The following is a 13,369-nucleotide window of genomic DNA, read 5'->3' as shown; positions in this document are numbered from 1 at the left end:
CTGCATCTTTTGCTGCTCGGCGCCACTTTGGAGTGTCAGTGGCATCGGATCTATATCTGGATCCACTTTTCGTCTCTGATCGATCTTTTCTTTGAGGCGAAAGGATCTGTTTTTGTCCTCCACCCTGCCCAGCCGGGGGCGGGTGTCGATCCCCGGTACAATGGCGAGCGACTCCTTTCTCGGCAGCCTGATCAATGTGCTGGTGGAACTCCTACGTCTGGTCGGCCGCGGCCTGGCCTTTTGTCTCTATGTACTCATGAACGTCGTGGTGGTTACCGGTTGGATGTTACACCTTGGTCTCTCCTTGATGGGCGTGGTCCTCAGCCTGCCCCTGTTTTTCAACATCAAGCCCTTCACTGAGGTGATGACCGGTATGAGCAAACCCTATGTGGACATGCTCAGTGAAGACGACAGCTGCACGGGCACCATGCCTTGTACTAGGGCCGTCGACAGCTGGGTCGAGTTCAAAGCCAAGGATGGCTTCATCTATCTCCTGTTCATCATCGCCACCCCCTTCCTGATCGTTGGCTCAACCCTCTGCGCCCTTCTCCCGATCTTTGACCTTGGTCTCTTTCTGCCCTCCTACCTTCTCGTCAACCTCAACCCGCGCTGCCGCAAGCACTTTAAAAAGCTCTTGGAAGAGTTCCGCGACGATACCACCTCGGCTGCTGAACGCTATTTAGTACTTCGTGGTGGTACCTTTGGCCTCGCGCTCCTCACACTATTTGACCTCGTTGAAGGTACGACCGCGCTCAACCTCAAAGCCACCCCCACCAGCTTCCCTCTCTCTCTCTCTCTCTCTCTCTCTCTCTCTCTCTCTCCTTGATTCCCACCCTTGAGAGCCAATCTGCCACGCAGACGGATAGAGCAAACTTCATCGTTGTCAATTTCCTCCGCTGCCTGTTGCGCTCATTCACCGACGAAACCTGCCTGATTTCGAACTGCTTCTCCCGTGGCCTGTTTATTGGTGTTGTGCAGCCGTGCTCCTTTTACCAGCATTTTTGTCACCACGCATGTTGATGGTGCTGCAAGACGCTCGGGACAAGAATCTCGATCGGGGTGCCATCTTGGCGCACGTCTTTTGGGCAATTGTTGACCTCTTTTGCTTGACGTTGGGCGTGCTCGTCTTCCTAACCTTCTACCGTGCCTCAGAACTCTGGGCCAGCCTGAGAGCCAACTTCAATAACAAGGAGACCGAGCACAGGTGGCGCAAATGCGCGCTGGTCTGCCTTGCCGTAAGCCAGCGCCTCGACACTGCTACAAACCTCCCAAACTCGTGTTCTTCTTTATGCGCTCAATCCTCGCCACACGGGGCACAATTGTATCACTTTGTTGGCCTGCCGCCTTCGTTTTGGTGCAGAAGTTTCTGGTCATGGACCTCTTGCTGTTTATTGCGGCACTCCTTGAGCTCGTCACTCTTTATCGAACCATACCCTTCATCTCGGGCCTGCGCAGTGCTCTCTCGGGGTTTATGCCCGCCGAGCGCACCCAAGCCCAACTCGCAGACTTCAACATGCTCGTACAAAATAAAAAGCTTGCTCTCTACTTTATTCTTGCCGAGGCTTCCCGTAATCTGCTGCTGCCACAGCGTTTGCGGCTTCACATGACGGGAAACGCCGCCTTTTGGAGTGATGCCAGCAAGGTGGCTGGGAGTTCAGCCATCGCCCTCGTCAAGCTTTTCATCCCGCTCACGCTCAGCCCACCGGACATTAGCCTCACCACCACCGAGGCCGGCACAGCGGTCCTCACCCTGCACGTGCCTCGTCCAAGCCGCAAGCAACTTCACGATGTTCTACTTCGCCTGCAACACTCCCATCGACTTGTTTTGACCGTCGTCGATCCGAGCAGCGGTCCAGATCCACTGGTGCAAGTCATGTTTGATATGGCTCACGTGGTCGCCTGGCTGCAGACCGATCTTGATATCAATACCGTTCGCCCCGCCCAACCGTTGCTGGTTTGTGACGGTCTTACTGATCCTCCCGTGGAGAGCCGTGACTTCCGAAACGAAGCCTTTCCCCGTCTGGTCCTACAAGAGGGCCTCGAACTTGGTCGCGGGCTATTGCATCTCGTGAATCTGTTGCTGATCTTGGTCCTCACCTTGATTCCCTTGGGCCGTGGCTTTGTCTTTTGGCGACAAATATCCCGAGGCCGTCTAGTATATGCTCAGGCGCGACGGGCTCAAACATGCCGACGAGCAGTCCGGCGGTATCTCTACCATCTCTCCCAGGGTCCCAAATCCGCACGCGCCCTTGTGCGCGCCAAGCGGCGCCTGTATGACATTGATTATCTCCCACAGCCCCTGGTCAAAGCCGCGCAGGAGATGGACTGGATGCCCGCCTCAGCACCCAGTGAATGGAGTGCCCAAGGCACCATCCAGGCAAACCACCTTGCCTACCTTGCCGAGTGCTTGCACGAAGTGCCCTATTCACCGGAGGAGGCAGCACAACGTGCCAATTGGAATTTTTCAAGCATGAGAAAACTCTGCCACAGTCACCTGGTCCAATATGCCGTAGACCTCGCTGGCCTTCTGGGGCTCACCTTGCTTCTGCTTTGGCCCCTGCGTTGGGCTTGGGCCTTTCACCACTGGTCATTCTATTGCGCCCTGCAGGGGCGCTTCGAGGGCACTCGCGCCCTGGGGCTGCGCCTGCTGGTTGAGTTTGGCCAGGACGTTCTAGCCCTCATTGGCAGTGTCTTTGTATTAGGCTCGCTGTACCAGACCACACCATTTTTGGTGGCTGCCCTCGATGCTCTTCCCGTGCAGGGTCTGGTTGGTTGGCACGAGGTCGTCGCCAATCACACGGAGCAGGTTTTGACGGATTTCTCGGAATTGTTGGGGCACATCTTTAGTCTTGACTTTTGGAAAACGCTGATCCTTACCTCTGTGGTCGGATTTGCCGTTGTTGGAGAAGCCATCACTTGGTGCCTCATATTTTTGCGGTGGCCTAGCAGCCTGCGTGCTGCAATGGCTGCCGTGGTGACGATCGGAATGGTCATCTACTGCTTTATGCTCCCTCTTTACTGGCAGCCCAATCGCGAAGGAACGGCGCGTTGGGCAGTTGGCGCCTATTTTCTTGCACTTGGAGTTTTGGCTCTTTGCGGCTTTTTTGCAGTCAATGCGAGCGCTCGTCATTCAAGTACTCTGTCCCACTTTGCGCAGGTCGATCGGTTGCAAGGCATCAATTACAATCTGGCGAATCTTCTGACCGTGCTCGGGCTGCTCGTGGAAGCGGCACAGCTCTTTGTTGTGCCTTGGGCGGCCTTGGTCGAGTTGGATAGCGGTCTGGCCGGGGATACTTTGGATGTCATGGTCAAAACTTATGAAGCCGTGACCTTGCAGTTTGCCGAAGCGCTTCCCAACCTGAACCCGCAAGTGACGTTTTGGATTGCCATTGCTGGCGTGTTCATCACCTACCTCCTCGTTGCCTCGCCCGCTATTCGGGCCGTGTTGGAGGGGCACTCCCAACCCTCCAACTTGGGATTTGGTTGGCAGCTGCTCATGAGCGCCTTTCTCAATGTCCTGGGCATCACCGCCACCTTCAATGTTGCCAAGGTGAGGTTTAGTCTGTATGATCCACGGAGGCAGCGTCAAGACTCTTCACTCCCACTAGTATTGGGAGAGGGGGACGCTGCGATCCTTGGCCCGACGTGTCGGCTCCCGGCCTTCGCGCCGCTCACCTGCATTGACAGTCTTCGTGCATCTCCGTCCTAATGACGCCTCTTGTCTGTCGGCTTAGGTGCTGCCGTGCGAGGTGTTGGGTGGCGCGTTGCGCTCCAGTTTTGATCATAGCTTGCCGGTAAGGAAAGGAGCTGATGTGAAGCGGTCTCGAGTCAATCTGGCATGAAGTGCCTGTCCCCACAACAACTCGTTTGCGCGCATGACCACTTTGGCCTTGCTTGCAGTGCAAATCAATGCTGCTCTGCCTGCTCACACGACTTTCGCTGTTTCCATGCTTCCCCTCGATCCTTTGGCGGTTATGACAGTGCTATGGCACTACGCATGCAGCGCTCGTATTGATAGCCCTGCTGGCCCTGAGCTTTTTTGTACCAGCCATGGTCTTTTTCCTGCCAGAGGTTGAGGCACGTATCTACAACGAGTCTCAGCAACTGGCGTTTGGTATGTTTTGCCTCCTGCTTTGAGTATCAAAACGAGTGTAGCAAGCCAGCTTCTGCAAGGACATGTCGGTTGCTCCGCGGTTGATCACTTTCCTGTCATTTGCCTGACCGTGATTTTCTTCCTTACATCCCCCTCCCCTCTCGTTTTATTTCATTGCAGCACCATGGGCCACGATCGCATTCAATGTGGGAAAGCTGGTGATTGTCGGAGCGGTATTGTTTTTGCGTCACGAGGTCAAAGCCCAGTATGCCATACTGATAGTGGTTTACGTGGCCCTGCTCGTCGGCAGCACGGCCAAAAGCTGCCGTGCAAACGTACAGCTCGCAACTCATCCTTTGCTTCTGGTGGTTCGCCTGGGAATCGTCACGTTGGCTCTGTGGTCGGCCATTTGTGCGCTGGTACTCGTGACGAGTACACCGAGCAGTGCAGTGGGCGTTGGCTTGATCTTTGGTGGTGGTTTGTCCATCGTCGTACTGTTTCTGGTTATTGGCCTGGTTTTGTTGCATTCCAAAGCTGGCGGGGCCGAGCAGCGGCGCGATCGCGCGGCCCTCCGCACGCAGCTGCTGCAGCTCGAGTTGGCTGCATTTCCGTATTGCTTACAAGACTCGTGGGGCAGCAAACGTCGGGGTTGGCAGTTTCGGGTCAACCACGCCCAAACTCCCCAACAGTTTGCAGACCTTGTACAGCAGTTACCTCAGCGCCCAGAGTTGGCCCTGCTGGGGTTTGAGTGGGATCTACCCCATTGTCAAGAGTACTGGCAACAACAGCGTCTGGTTGTGGCTCTGGCCTACGCCTGGAATCTCACCAAGCATACCGGGACGTTCTGGGAAATACGTGCTCCCAGTCCAGCTGTTGATGTATCAGCCTTGCACGTACCGCCCATTCTACGGCCCGATGATAACTTCACGCTCTCCTTGGCGGGCATGGTGCGCACGCGGCGCCGTACTTTTTTATGCATCCTCGGTCAACTTCAAGGCGTAGCAGCGCCTATTTTGGCTCTGTATGACCCCGATAACGCCGAGGCGGGCTGCCAAGGGCTTGTCGTCATTGACGTGGGCACGCAAATCAATCTAAAGCTGCGGCGTCGCTGGCAACGCGATCCCACCGTCCAGGTGCAAATCAAAGCTTTGCGGAAGAGCGGACAGACTGGTTGGAGTGGTCCTTTGGTTTTCGAGGCCACGGAGACCCCGGTGACCGCGTATACCGTGATAGGATCTAAAGTGAACTTGATCGCGGATCACCCCCCGCCGTTTCCAAAGGGCCTCTCCACGGCGTCACCCCAATATACTGCCAATGCACAGTGGTTTGAGGCTTTGCACAACGCCCGGGGCTCAGAAGCGGAGGCCGTGCGGAGCCACATTGCAAGTCAGTTGTTGTGTTGGCACTCTGGTTGCTGGTCTTCTTGTAGCCTGATATGCGAGAAAAGAAAGGATAAAAAGACAACGAATCCCTCCCCTGAGCCTCTCGACTGCAAATGCCTTTTCGGTTAACCTATGCTTCTGCAACCGCTGTTGTGATTGACCTGTGCTTTCTTTTAGGATCCCGTGCTCAACAATTGGGCAGTCTGCAGGCGTTGGCCAGAGGGGGTACATCAAGGGCCGCGGGCTCAGCCCCAGCATACCAAGAATCCGCCAGCAGTGATCCTGAAGCAGTGGCGCACGAATCACCACCGATGAGCGTGCCAATTTCTTATGACGCTGCGGTTGATAATCTGGTTGAACAGCTGCCCATTGATGATCCCCAACATCCCAGCCTGCTTCGACCGCTGCTTCATGATTCGGGCTTGGGCCGTATCCTCAGCAGTGAGGACCAGCCTTGGGGCGTGCGTTGTGTACCAGGTATGAGGATCCCTCATCAGCCTGCAGAAGGCATCTGGCTGGCTCGTCTCTGAGTTTTAACGTGCGCTGCTACCGATCCCAGTTGCAGGAACCGATGCCGGCGTGGAAGCTGCTTCAAAACACTTGCAAGGGTATCGCGTTCTGGCCGTGCTCCCGGGATTTGGCGCCCATCACCGTGCCGTGCGCCCAGGTTCGTACGGCGCGCCGATCCTCGCTTCTCCTTGTACTCGAGTATGCTGTCGCCCGGACTCACATCCGGTTGTGGACGCTTTGCTTCGTGCACAGGCTCCACTGTGAGCTGGAATCAAAGCTCGCTGCTTGTATTTGACAGCGCGGTAGGCAGCGTGGACATGGCTATTTTTGATTGCTGGCGTTTTCTGAGTGATCTCGACTCACACTGGCTATCCGTTGTCCACTGCATTGGTGCTCAACAAATTTGCAGGAGACCTTGCTGATGAATCAGGTAAGAATTCATGAAACCTGCTTTTGCCTGTCATTGGTGCTTGAAGTGCCTGATGTTCACGCCCATCTTGCTCGGCTGCCCACACATTTAGGACACTCGTCTCATGCTAATTGATCGACGACATCTGGTGTGCCATCGCCCTCAAAAGACCTTGGGGGTCATTCGTCTTATCAGGTGAGTTGTCGTCGGTCTCTGTGTTTTTGTATCATCATTCGGCTCTTCCCAGTCTCGTTGCGCCACCATGCTGTTGATGAGACGAGTCAGCTTATGCAGCTTGTGTAAGCGGCTGCCTCGGGTTGCCTCGTCGACGACGTAACGTTCATTCTGCACACTTCCATGCTAGACAAACGGATGAGACCGTGCGTGCAGTCTTGGCTGACGCCACAACTGTGCTGTTGACTGCCTCCACTGCGACCATGGATGGCATATTGGTGTGCCTGCACGAGTGCTGCCCCGAGCTCATGCAGTCCGAGCAGCCCTTGACGGAGACCGATGAAGGTCTCAGTACTTCTGGGCACAGACTGCAGCGACAAGCATCTTTCGTCTGATGCAAACGGGATTACTGATTATCTTATCTTGATAACGCTTTTTGTTACTCAGCGATATTGCCGGAGTTTGTCAACTGCAGCCGGCTCAGGTTTGAATTTTTGCGACATTCACACAGCCGAGTGCCGCAATATCATAGAGCCGTACCGTAAATTCTTTTAACATGTAAATTCACATCTATGAATCTGATGTCAATTTGTGGGTGTTCGATCAATTTCAAGTCTGCGTACTCTCACAGTGCAGCAGCAAGCGCCTCAGGCGGGCAGGTGCACAGGGTAATCTCGTGGGTCTGCATTTGCATTCTCCAAGCGCACGGCCACAAACTCCATGTTAACCAGACATGACACTTGTCGAAGATCACTTGCATACGATTCCATCAAGTGTTCGTCAAATTCCACAAAAACATGGGAAGGATTCATGCGGAGAGCGGCTCGAAATTTGGGCGCCGAGTCCTCATTCGTGGCCAAAACACGCGCACCGCCCGCCTCCAGTACGCGACGGAAGGCGCTGTGGTTGCGCGACACTAATACAACTTTCCAGCCCCCAAAAGCACCGCCCTCACGACCATGGATGGTCACGCGCTCGCGCCAAACCGCCGACTCGAAGGCATATGTACTTTCATGGGAGTGCCACTCAAAGTCCTTCTCGTAGGCAAGTCCATTGAGCTGTTCACAGGCAGCAATGTATTCGTTTGCATGTAAAACCCATCTGCCGGCGGCACAGGCTGCCAGGTACTTCTCGTTGCGGCATGGTGTACCAACGAGTAAGTGGGTACAGGCATCGTGGTAGGTTCCCGATGTTTCGTATCGAAACCCAAGGCGCTTGGCGAGCCCGACCAAAGCCTTTTTCTGTGCTTCCGTGATGCTGGTGCTTAAAATCACCGCCTTATTCGGCGCGGTGCGACTAGCGATCAGAGCAGGTTCATCTTGCGAGGCATACGAGCCATACGTGATGCGAGCCTGTGCCAACGCCTCAGCAAGATTTGCAGGCTTGGCCCGCTTGGCAGGAAGCTCATCCATCGGTGCCACAACCGAGTCATGATCGGGTTCCGGTCTTGTTGACTGCGCAGCATTATCATCGGGTTCATTGGCTGGATCGGTGGCGGAGGCCGGCAGGTCATCGCTACGAGGGGTCAGCGAGGGTCGTTTGGAGCCAAACCGAGAGAAACGGCCCGCCGTCTTGGTCATGGCCACAATTTCGCTTATAGTTGTATCCAACTGGGTGTCCGTCAGTGTTTGTCCAGAGGGTGGCGGCGGTCCCAGGGGTGTTGGCGCCACCATTGCAGAGGAGGCCGTCACACTTGATTTGGTCGCCTCGTGGGCAGGTGCAATCATGGAAGTAGGTGCTGTGACAGCAGCAAGTGGGGTGGTTGACGCGGCCGCAGACGACGAGGTGCCAAGGCCTAGCGTTGAACCCAACCGATGTGTGAATGAACGCATATAGCAACAAGTAATTGCAAAACAACACAAACACGACGGCGCACGCAGACGCAAACATCCGCACCACTGGAAGCTGGTTCACGATTTCTCTGCTGTGGGGGCGAGGTAGGCAAGCTTGTAGAGCGCAGCAAGGGGGTTCGCTTGGTCGTCAGGGCGAGCGAGGACTTGATGACAGAGGGATAGTCCTGCTCTGCCAGACGAGTTGCCTGCGAAAGAGAGTCACGCTGGTAGGCGTCGCAAGAGCGGTTTTGATTAGAACCATGCCGCGGGAGGGTTGGTGGCCAGTGGCGAGCGTCGAGCGCAGCATACCAGCCATTTGGGGTGCACAATTGGAACATGGTCCATTTGAGCAGTCATATCAGCGCTCGTCTTCTTGCCAACATGCAAAAGGTGCGTTGAAGTGCCACTGCTGTAGTGCCTCAGATAGGTTCCACCTGCACATGAGTTGAGAACAAGGTCGACAGGGCGTGAGTCTGGCTATCAGGGCGTTTGGGGAGTTTGTGTCGATGGTCTTGGTGCCACATACCGCCGCTCTCAACGAGGGCTTGCAGGTCATCACCGCTGGCAAAAGCTTCACGAGAAGCAGATATGATACAGCCATGAAAAATACGGGCAGCAGCAGCGGCGTCTTTTGCGGGAATTGGCGGCGTAGCCACCGCACTGGCCTAGCATGTGGTACGACAAGGGAATCAGCCATTCGAAAAAAACAGACAAACCAAAACAAAACAAACCCATTACACAACGGAAACAATAAGGGAACAGCCAAGGCTTGAGACGCAGCATGAGAAGGGATGCAAGTTGTGTAAGAGAGGCCTCTCTTTGGCAGCACGTACGGCACGAGCGACGCGGCGCGCAAATTGATCGGGTGTGGAGAGTTGTGCCTCCGATACCTCCGAGTGCGGACCGTGAGCTACAGACACCCCGTGGTGCAAGAGCAATTGGGCCGAAGTAATAGTGTCGAGCCGCAGAGTGGTGCGAAGAGGAATAGTGTGGTACGCAGACTGATCAAGCAATGTTCGTTGTTCGAGTGAGTCCACCAGCCACTGCATACTAATGGCACGCTCGCTTGTCTCGTAGTGGGGTGCCTGTTGAGAGCTACAAAGCAAAAAGTCGGCGCTGCTAGCGGTTGGGGAAATGGCCCAGCTCTGTGCAGCTAAAACCAGGCCGACATGCTCACTAAAACGGTCATCCTCGTGGGTAACGAAGAGTGTGCCGCCAGAAAGCTGGTTCATGGGCAAGGGCTGGTGGGTGCGAAACCATGGATTGCACGAGGGGTCCAGCAGTAGGGCCTCCTGAATGCACACCTCCACCCAAAGCCAAGTCAGACCTCGAGACGCGGACAGTGCCGGGCCAATTAAGATGGCTATGTACAGAAAGAAAGAGAGAGAGAGAGGGGGGGGGGGGGGTGCGGAGGAGAGGGAGAGGGGAAGAAATAACGGGAGTGAGAGTGAAATATGTGCATTGAGCTCACGGCAGACGCTCGAGCACAACGACCAAAGCAGCGCCCGTCGCGACTAGACTGACTGTCAGAGTCGGCGTGCGCCGGGTCGGTCACGATACGACCACCACAGAGTGGAATCATAGTTTTCGCTGTGTGTCTGAAATTCGGAGCCAAGTCGGCATCCAAAACAAACGAGCATCCAGCAAACAGCTGGGGACGGGCTTGCTGTCTACAAGCCACAAGAAAGAGAGGGAGAGAGAGAGAGAGAAAGAGAGCCGACAGAAACGACCGCGTTGGAAGAAATTGACATGCTTGAGGCTCGACCACGGGGCACGAAGCATTCAAAAGACGTACCGGCGTTGTTGTTCGGATGCATCCACGCCAGCTCTGCGATCAGATTCTGAAACTTCACGCAATAACGCTTGGTGTGGCGCTGGATTGGGCTTGGGCACCGATGTAGTATTCGAGCCATGGCCAAACATTGATAGCATGTTCGCAGTTGCCGAGGCCCCGGTGGGGCCTCGGGCAGAGACAGAGCTGGAGGCGCGAGAACTTGATGCCTGAGAAGCATCACCAAACACAAGCAGACAAGCGAGAAAAAAATATGAGTCAAGAAAGGTGCTTTTCCCCTTGAATGGATCAAAGGCGAGCGATCATGCATCAAAAATTAAGATGTTGCAAGCCTAAACCAAACGGGTTGGGCGGTTAATGACAAACCCGAAAGGCTTGTTGACTGGTATCAATCGAGGTGGGCGTTGCGGAGGGCGTTGATCCAACAAACGTTTGTCGGTGACTGAGCCAACGGGGAGACGCGCGCTGTTAGATTGCACCCTTCCTGGAGCTCTTAAGAGCCGACGACATTGTAAGCACAGCAAAATCATGACAGCGGCAGGTCGTACGGTTCGACGTTCTCAAGGCGTTGCGAGGACAGAGAAATGTAGAGCCACTCAAGATAGACGACAAAGGCTTGCGGCGCAATGGCCTGATAGCTTTCAAATACGGGCTTCTCAAGAGGCTTCAAGACGTGTCAAATGCAAGACCGTGATCACAAATGAGCAAAGATAAGGCAGAGTGGTTGGGGCGGTCACAGTCTACACAGGTAAGCTGACCTTGGTAATGATGATGTGCGTGACGCTAGGACTCAGCTCTTCCAGCTGATGCCCTCGTGCCTTGAGGGTCAGCTGCTGATATAATTCCTTGCGCTCACCTGCGTCATGGGATCACGAGGAGCGTGGATGGGGGTTAACATGCAAGGCCCTGAATCAAGGCCAAGGCATCAGTCTCGAGTCGCGAGTGTCAAGCTGCATGACAAACGGACCCGCGAGGTCATGAAAGTAGATGGTGACGCCTTTGAGGACGGGATTTGGAGACGCCTGCAGGCGTTCGCGGAGCTCAATGTCGGCAGGCGTTGGAGCGTTTCGGCGAGGAACCTACTCAGGCACAGCATGCAAAGGGGATGAGCTGGCCGTGGCTCTGACAAGGCGAGAACAAGCTGTTGTGCTCCTTGCACGTGGGGCCACTCCCTCCCACCTGGTAAAGCTTTTCAGGCAGGCGAACATGGGCCTCAAAGCAGGCCTCGACCCATTCCGGCAGCACGGTGATGATGTTCCACCTGTTCCCACCACATATTCGGAGCAGCTTCAAGATGAGGAAGCAGCGTAAAGTGGCCCTTACGGACGGCAACGCATGGCAAGAGCAGGCAGTTTAGTCAAGGAGGGCAAACCGACTTGATGGCGTGGGCATATTTGTTCCCTGATTGGCTTGGCGCCACGAGGTGTGTACACTTGCGGCTCAGGTCTCGTGAGCATTCGCCACCGCCGCGCTCAATCAATTCCTAGCGCACAGCAAAAGTGGTAGCATTTGGAGGGGAGGTCATTACACCTGTGCAAGAAAAAAAGAAAAAAAGAAAAAGCGGACGCCTGGTCTTACCCGCAGTTCATCTCGCATCTGAATAGGTACGGAGGTGAAGCAGATGAAGCAGTCTTGAAACGGCTTTAGTCGATAATTGCCCTGTCCATGTAACCACAAGCAGTATCGGGGGAGGCATCATGAATCAGGGGGCGACAAAAAAGAGAGGGGGGGGGGGTGGGGAGGAATGAAACCCGCTAAGGGAAGAGTTTGCAGGGGTTGTTGGCTCACCCAGGTTGAGTCATGAATGTCAAGCACTTTTTGCTGGCCGAGACGGTGCACGGCATCAAGCCATTCTGGACTCATCATTCGAATCCCGTGCTCAATGGCCTTTTGTTGCTTGATAGACACGGTACAGCCCTCGATCGGCGTGATGTTGCGTCCCACAATGAGATGGGTGGTAGTCTTGAGAAGGGATTTGGCAAAGGAGCCGCCCTGCCAGTGCCAGGAACACAACAGGCAAAGAATCATGACACGTGGGAGTAAGGGCAGGGGATTCAAGTGCGTACAAAACGCACCATCATTCGAACGATACGGGCAGCATCCTGCTGCTCTTGTCGCGTCAAGCCAGAGGCTGCAATGCTGCTGTTGAGCAAACACAGACTCAGCAGGGGATGGCGAGATGCTGGGGCCAAGACTTGCTGCGCCATCATCCAATCGGTGGGTGGATTCAAGGATCAAATCAAAATAGAATCCATAAGACAAGGCGTGTGGCAAGAAGGCTCGAGAAAGTCAACTACGGGCGAGCGGGCGGCGAGGGTGTGCCAGCCGACCTTGGTGCCACTCAAGATGGCATGGCGCAGCGCCATGTGACCAACGACGAGCCTATCATAATCAGGGTGTGAGCATCGTGCAGTAAGGGCTAGCAAACACCGAACTTGACTGGACGTCTACAGGCGTGACCAGGGTCAAGGCATCCGAACCGTTGCACGTGTTTGGCCGAGTTGGCAAGCAGGGCGGCTTCGAGGATCTCAAAGTTGGTGACGCGATCGTTCTCAACCACAAACACAGGCTTGCTGCACTCGAGCGTTTGCAACCAAGCTGGCGTCACAGTGTGGGCCAACACAACGACCACCTTGTGACTCGGATGAAGCGTATTCTATTGGCGCAAGAAGTGTGCTCATGAGCCGAAGAAAAGGCTGGGGTCAAACGCAAGGCTCGAGGTGATGGCAGGGTCAAAACAAACCTCACGGCAGTCTTGGACCCAGGCATCGTCGGCCGAGTTGGCAATGAGGTATAGAGTTGAGCGATGAAAGACCATCTTTGAACCGGTTGAGCTCTTGGCAGTCGCGCCAACGGCCGAGGCGGCAACCGGCGTGTCAGGCGCACTCATGGTGTCTGACAAGCCGCCCGGACCAGACCAAGCTCACACGATGTGACGGCGTGCAGCCTAAAATTCTATTCCCTGTTCAAGACGGCCTATGACCTATAGCCCACCACAGAGACATGTGCACGACAGCAAACCACAGGGACACGTACATGCGTCTGCCCAAATCGTAGTGACGGTGGTGGCGGTGGTCACTGGTTGCGGCAGCAGGGACAGCAGCACATCCCGGCCCGTCTCTCGCTTTTCCCCGGTGACCCCCCCTCGCAGCCCAATTTTATCTGACAAATGAACCG

At 55.2% G+C, this 13,369-nt stretch overlaps 2 protein-coding genes across 2 annotated transcripts; one reads left to right on the top strand and one right to left on the bottom strand.

Annotated features, from left to right (window-relative positions):
* Nucleotides 1–160: 160 nt before the first annotated feature.
* On the top strand, nucleotides 161–6,249 carry MONBRDRAFT_9178 (uncharacterized protein; the record flags this gene model as incomplete). The annotated part of the gene is made up of 8 exons (XM_001746888.1): nucleotides 161–740; nucleotides 997–1,235; nucleotides 1,361–3,550; nucleotides 3,735–3,794; nucleotides 3,982–4,114; nucleotides 4,274–5,479; nucleotides 5,653–5,952; nucleotides 6,035–6,249. The coding sequence occupies 8 exons, from the start codon at nucleotides 161–163 to the stop codon at nucleotides 6,247–6,249; spliced, it is 4,923 nt and encodes a 1,640-aa protein (XP_001746940.1).
* Nucleotides 6,250–7,215: 966 nt separating this feature from the next.
* On the bottom strand, nucleotides 7,216–12,399 carry MONBRDRAFT_9177 (uncharacterized protein; the record flags this gene model as incomplete). The annotated part of the gene is made up of 7 exons (XM_001746771.1): nucleotides 7,216–8,306; nucleotides 8,927–9,065; nucleotides 9,291–9,763; nucleotides 10,196–10,361; nucleotides 11,771–11,851; nucleotides 11,981–12,184; nucleotides 12,268–12,399. The coding sequence occupies 7 exons, from the start codon at nucleotides 12,397–12,399 to the stop codon at nucleotides 7,216–7,218; spliced, it is 2,286 nt and encodes a 761-aa protein (XP_001746823.1).
* Between the last annotated feature and the right edge of the window lie 970 nt (nucleotides 12,400–13,369).

This window comes from Monosiga brevicollis, genomic scaffold (assembly GCF_000002865.3).
Source record: "Monosiga brevicollis MX1 MONBRscaffold_14 genomic scaffold, whole genome shotgun sequence".
Classification (NCBI taxonomy): domain Eukaryota; class Choanoflagellata; order Craspedida; family Salpingoecidae; genus Monosiga; species Monosiga brevicollis.
Note: the sequence above shows the minus strand (reverse complement) of the source record. Positions and strands in the feature narration are given on the sequence as shown.